Raw genomic sequence first — 6,000 nt, forward strand, 5'->3', positions numbered from 1 at the left:
ACCCTGCTACATTCTTAATGTTTGATAAACTTAAGATCCTTATAACTTGATTATGATTAGCAGTTTTAATGATGACTTTCCTGTTACTTGACCATGAGTTTCACTGCTGTTTTTCTCACTGGGCTGAATACCTATGATATAGGCTCCTCTTGGTGTCGCTTCTGGTGCAATAGCTGGACATGTACTTGCCACTGGTCTTGCTATTGTTGGTGGGGCCTTCCTTGCTCAGTATATCTCAGAAAAGATGGTATGTCCTGTCCTGTCCTCATTATTCCCTAAAAGGAATGGGTAATTAGAATTGGTAGACCACCTTTGTCTCATCATTTGCATTTTGTTCACAGGTTGGATACATTGGTGGAGTGCTGTTTCTTGGATTTGCTGCTGCAACTCTATTGGGAGTGTTTTGATTTTCTAGAGTTGCACTGGTGATGTGTACAATGCTTATCAAATTCTTGATGTCACAATGAGATCTCAACATTGCTTTTGGGAAGCAAAGGTGTGAAAGAGGATTGGATTGTCATAACCTCCAGCTTGATAGCTTAACAATTGTTGTGGCTGTTGATGTTTCAGTTTTTCTTGTATATGAGGCTAGCAGAATTGTAAGCTCTGCACCCTCTAAATCTCAAGTTACATCAAGATGATTTCTGATATGGTTTGCATGTGTTGCAGCAATCTGGAAAGTTGATAAACATGTGATCGCTGTCCTAAAGAGATGCCTGCTCTCCCATTTTAACTTGCTGATCAGGCAATGAGGTTCACTTATGACGTGAGAGCAAGCTCTCGGTATGAAGGCATCCACGAGTGTTTACTAGCTAACTGTACTATCAAGAATGTATTGTAACTTGTGAAGGGACTGCAGGTATGCTTATTAAAATGTAGGACATTCTGTAGCATCGGATACTGACAACTAGCATGAGAGTGTCCCTTACTGTTTAGTCCATCTGTTCAACCATTTTTGACCATACAAAGCGCAGGCTTTTGTTATCCCTTTGAGATAGACTTTGTGGTTGGCACCTCCAATTCCCCAAGAGTAATGAAGTTACACAAAGAAAATTAAATGGTACTATAACTTGGTAATGTTATGATAGCCACTCTGATAATCTGAGCTGAGCAGGACTAATAATCCGGTCGGCTTTGCCAAAAGATGTTTGCCTGTGTGTTGAATGTGTGAGTTCAAAGGTTTAAAACTATTCAATACTGAAACGACCCAAACTAAAAGCAAAGGGAATCCATGTTATAGTGGAACCTTGGCAACTGAAACAAAGCATAAAGAGATCGTTTGGTATAGAGCAATACCTGTCCCCCCTCCTAAACAAGCATATAATAAACAAATTTTAAAAAATTGCAAGAATACCGGTTGTTTTCCGATTGTCCATCTTATCTAGATATGCCATCTCTGTCAATTCAGAATGCGGACTGAGCGTCACAAAAATCTAATGATCTCAATAAGATTGAACTCGTCAAGGATACATAAGCATTGATTTTTGCTTGTTCATGTAGCCCTCCGTGCCAGCTCTGTCAAATCAGAATGGGGAAGCAGTGGGTGTTATGAGAGTCTGCTGTATAAAATTAGATACTGAGAAAGAGTACATAGGCATTAAAGTACAGATTATAAAGCTAGCACAGCTGCGAAGATAGAAGCTTAAAAGGCAAAATCTTGAAGGCAGGCCTTACCTTTCCGAGGCAGTCTAGCAATGCCAAGATTCCAGAAACACAAGATCTAGACAACAGCTCTTCTTCTCCAGCTTTGCATGTCTGTTTTCCTGTTGCACTACTACTACTGAGAGTACAAGGATTCATTGGTTTTTCGCCATGTCAGTCTTGCTTAGCTTACCCTGTGTCGACAACATTTCTAAGCACCATGTAGCTTTAAAAGCTATATTGCTCCAAGTTACTTCAAAAGTGGCCCAAAGGTGTTTTCTTGAACCTGAGTAGAAGAGGATGGGATGGAAGGAGGCTCAAGGTGAGCCAAGGGTGGGGAACAGTTGCGGGCTCTCAATGGAGTGGACTTGGGAGGAGATGTGGACCATGGTAGCCCCTAGACCCAAAAATGGATGGTGGAAACCTCCATGCAATGTGGTGGTCTCTAGGAGGACTAATTGCCTCGTGAGGTCTTAGTGCTTTGTCTACTCGTGAGGACTTAGTACACATTAGATGTGTCTTATTGCCTTGAGCATAATAAGCTAAGAGCCAATGAAGAACAATCTCTGTGGCCCACAATGGAGAGGTAGCACAAGGAGCGTGTCATGTCCCTGGACACCTCGATGGGTGCTAGTAGTGCATTCACACAATAGTGCTCATGAGTTGTGTGAATGCACTAAGGACACATTGGGGTTAGGGCAACCGACATACCACCAACGCACATTGGGAAACCTTAGGGTTGCCTTCCCATACCACTAGCCCACATCCTTAGAATGTGGTCGTGGGTCCTGATGTATTGCTACTTCGCAGGCTTGGGGGTGAGTCCATTTGGCTCTATAGCTAGTAGGTGAGTTTGATGTCTAGTCCCTTTTATGTTGCGTTTGTTGGCTGGTGTCGTGTCGCATGTGTAGGTTGGATCTTAGGGGGACATTTCATGGGTATCAGAGCATCAATCTGCAATTGGACTTGAGACTCGATGAAGTGCACAAAACCACTTTTGCTCACGAAAGTGTGATGGTTCATGCCTGATAGGTAAGCCTTTTATCTCATTAAAGGTGGGATGGTATGGGACACTGGTGGTAGGAGGGGTGTGCACGGGGGGCATGTGTTGCAGGTGGTGGATATGAGAGCAAGGTTTGTTCCGTATGCGTGCTGCTCGAGTTTTGTGTTGGGGTGATGCTAGTGTGCAAGAGTTTTTCGGTTGTTCCAATGGTGGGAGTCCGGGGAGCTGCCACTCCGGGGCTATGGCAGACCATTGACGGAAACTGAAAATGTTGAAGCTCGAACCAGCAGCAGAAAATTTTCATTGAAAGCGACTAGACATTTGAAATTAATGTTAGCATTTTTAATGTCGGCGTGGCATTAAATATTAGTATCGTTTTCACATTTAATATCACAATTAATTTTGATATAAATGTTTTCATGAAGCGTGCCAAATTTGGCTGTCGGGGAGAGAGAAATATTAAGAATAAGATGGGGTGAGAGAAAGTCTGACATTTTGGGAAGGAGTGAGAGAAGGTGGGCAGGGAATTTTCTTAAATCGTCCCGTGGGGCTTAGGACAGGCGATCACGGAAATGGGACAGCGCTTGGCCAGCGGCCTGGTAGGGAGGCGAGTCGGCGCTTCATGGTTGGTGGTGAACGAGCAAGTGCCAAGAACAGTGCGAGAGGAGCCGCCGACGCTTGGCAGGGCGGGGGGGGGGGGGGGGATTTACTATTTCCTACTCCCCGTAGGTTGTTTCTTTATTAAGTTGCATAAGGTGCTTTGACACGTTAAGACTCAACTTCTTAAACGTTGGGCTCTTTCTTTCACTCTTTAATCGACTTCTCATCCAAGCACAAATCTAAGCCTTTTAAATTGTCCCCATGCCCATTTCCACCCAAGAAAAGTTTTGCATTCTATGCTGAACGTTTTTGCTTCTTGTGCTTCTCTCTCTCTCTCTCTTTCCCATGCCTTGTATAAGCACTCCACAAGGCATGTATTTATAAATTTGTTAATTTCTAAGCTAAAAAATATTTTAATTTACAATTAGTATATTTTGGCTTTTGTGTTTGCTTTTGCCCAAATAAAGAATAAAACGGTTGGGCATCCAAAAAGTCGAGTTGTGTCGAAATACAATATTTAATAATGAAATATTTAAACCGAGTGTCTATGCATATACAAAATAATAAATGTTTGTCAAACGTTTTAATAAATAAGTGTGTCTAAATAAATATTAGCGTCATGCCTTTAATGATAAGACGCACATCTATAAAAAATAATAATTCTTTTAGGTGATTTAAATACATGTCATTGCTCTATGATTTCCAACGCCATCGCTGCTTGCATACATAAACTAAAGTACTCACAATTGTTAGAAAATAATAAAATTGAATCGACAAAAGTGAATACTTAGCAATCTTCAACTATAAAATAAATAAATAGGTTATAACTTTCTCCTAACCTTAACTAAATACGAGTGCACTCTAAACTCATAAACATCCATTAATTTAAATATGTATTTTGTGGAATCACCCGCTGTGGAATCACCCACGTGCACATTAAATTAACATGATGCCTAAAAAGGACAAACGTCCCTGTTAACTTCTCATATAAGGAATCCATCTTGTATACGAGCCTTGAAAAATAAACATAGTTTTACGGAATCCACTGCAAAACCTCACAGAATCCACCGTGGAATATGTCTCGTGGCATTATATCCCCGGGGTGTGATAGCAATTGTCCTCAATTGCTATTAGCTCAATGTGGAGCGAACAGTGAGGGATAAACACTTAGATCACATGCGTGCATGCATTGGGCCTCTTTAACAGGATGTTTTTTAAACTTAACTAGATATCTAGAATATCTACGGTCACTTCTAGTGGTCATAAAGTCAGTGTCTAAAATAGTTTCAAGTTTAAGGATTTCAGTTTTTTCTTCTAACAAAGGAGAGTTTCCATAGACAGGATATGCAAGTAATTGGTATCTAAAAGATGGTAACAAACTGATATGAAAAGTATTATGATTTTTTCAGTATTGGGATAGTTCTAATTTAAATGCATCATCATTGATTTTGTGAATGATTTTAAAAGGTCCATAAAATCTAGGTGCTAACTTAACAATGGGATGTTTCTCAACACTTTGCAATTTTCTCTTTTCAATGCGTAACCAAACATAATCATCAACTTTGAAACTCATGGCTTTTCTTTTCTTATTAGCTTGTTTAGTGCATGATTGCTGGGCTTTCGCAATCATGTCTTTGAATTCAACAAAAATAGTAGCATGTATATTTGCAATATCATCCGCAACTTTTGTTTGATAATGATGTAATAGATGAATGCAATTTATGTTCATAAATGATTTCAAAAGGTGTTTTTTGAGTAGCTGTGTGGTGTGTTATTGTATGTAAATTGAAGTAGATGCAAGTACGTATTTCATGTTTGTGGTTTTGAAATTGTATATGCACATAAAAGATCTAAAATTGTATTGTTAGTAGTTTCTGTTTGCCCATTAGTTTCAGGATGGAAATCAATCTTAGTATCTAAATTAGTAAATAAAGTAGTCCAACAATTGTTCAGAATCTAGAATCATGATCAGAAATAATAACTTTTGGTAAACCATGGTTAGTGAAAATAATCTTAAAAAACAATTGTGCAGCTTGAGATGCACTTAATATTTTCTTGCATGGTAGAAAATATGCTTGTTTGCTAAATTGATTTACTATAGTCCAAATCATATCACGATTAACTTGTGTATTAGGCAAACCAGTTATAAAATCCATTGAAATATGTTTCCATGGTCGTTCAAGAATTGGTAAAGACATTAACAAACCATATTGCTTACCATGGTGTTACTTGACTCTTTCACAAATTAGATACTCAAAAATAAAGTTAAAAACATTATATTTCATTTGTGGCTAGTAAAAATCTTAAACGAATATTCTTAAAGTAGAAATAATCTCTTTGGCCTTGATATGGGAGACAATGAATTTTGTGCAACACAAATGATCTAAATGGAACAGTGACACACAATCTTTTTAAAAAAAATATAAATTCATCATAATAAGACAAATAATCAATTGGAATCCAATTATTAGCAACTAATTTATTCCAATCAGCTTGAAAATTGGGGTCATGGTGATCATGTGTATCTTTCATAGAAATAAGAGAATCAAAAGATATAACGGAAATATTATGGATACTTGGTCTTTTACTTAAATCATCAGCAACAACATTATCTTTTTTGGGTTGATATTGGGTAAGTGAATGGAAACTTTGAATGATGCAGTTCATTTGATATGACAGTCAGAGATTTGTGGCTAACTAAGGAGATGTTTGATACTTTGTTAGTCAGTTTTGATCATAAATTCGGATTCCATTAG

The 6,000-nt window shown here is 38.5% G+C and overlaps 1 protein-coding gene across 1 annotated transcript in view; it reads left to right on the top strand.

The window, feature by feature from the left end:
* Positions 1 to 1,063, top strand: part of LOC148008526 (protein PAM71-homolog, chloroplastic-like) — a 90,541-nt gene extending 89,478 nt beyond the window's left edge. The window contains exons 9-11 of the mRNA XM_087674201.1: positions 143 to 247; positions 342 to 496; positions 670 to 1,063. Coding sequence (XP_087530327.1) covers positions 143 to 247; positions 342 to 407 — 171 coding nt within the window. The 3' untranslated portion in view covers positions 408 to 496; positions 670 to 1,063. The remainder of the gene's footprint in view (positions 1 to 142; positions 248 to 341; positions 497 to 669) is intronic.
* The last annotated feature ends 4,937 nt before the right edge of the window (positions 1,064 to 6,000 follow it).

The sequence above is a fragment of the Lygodium microphyllum genome, unplaced genomic scaffold (assembly GCF_053477565.2).
Source record: "Lygodium microphyllum isolate KBCC unplaced genomic scaffold, Lygodium_microphyllum_v1.1.10 scaffold_128, whole genome shotgun sequence".
In the NCBI taxonomy this organism is placed as follows: Eukaryota; Viridiplantae; Streptophyta; class Polypodiopsida; order Schizaeales; family Lygodiaceae; genus Lygodium; species Lygodium microphyllum.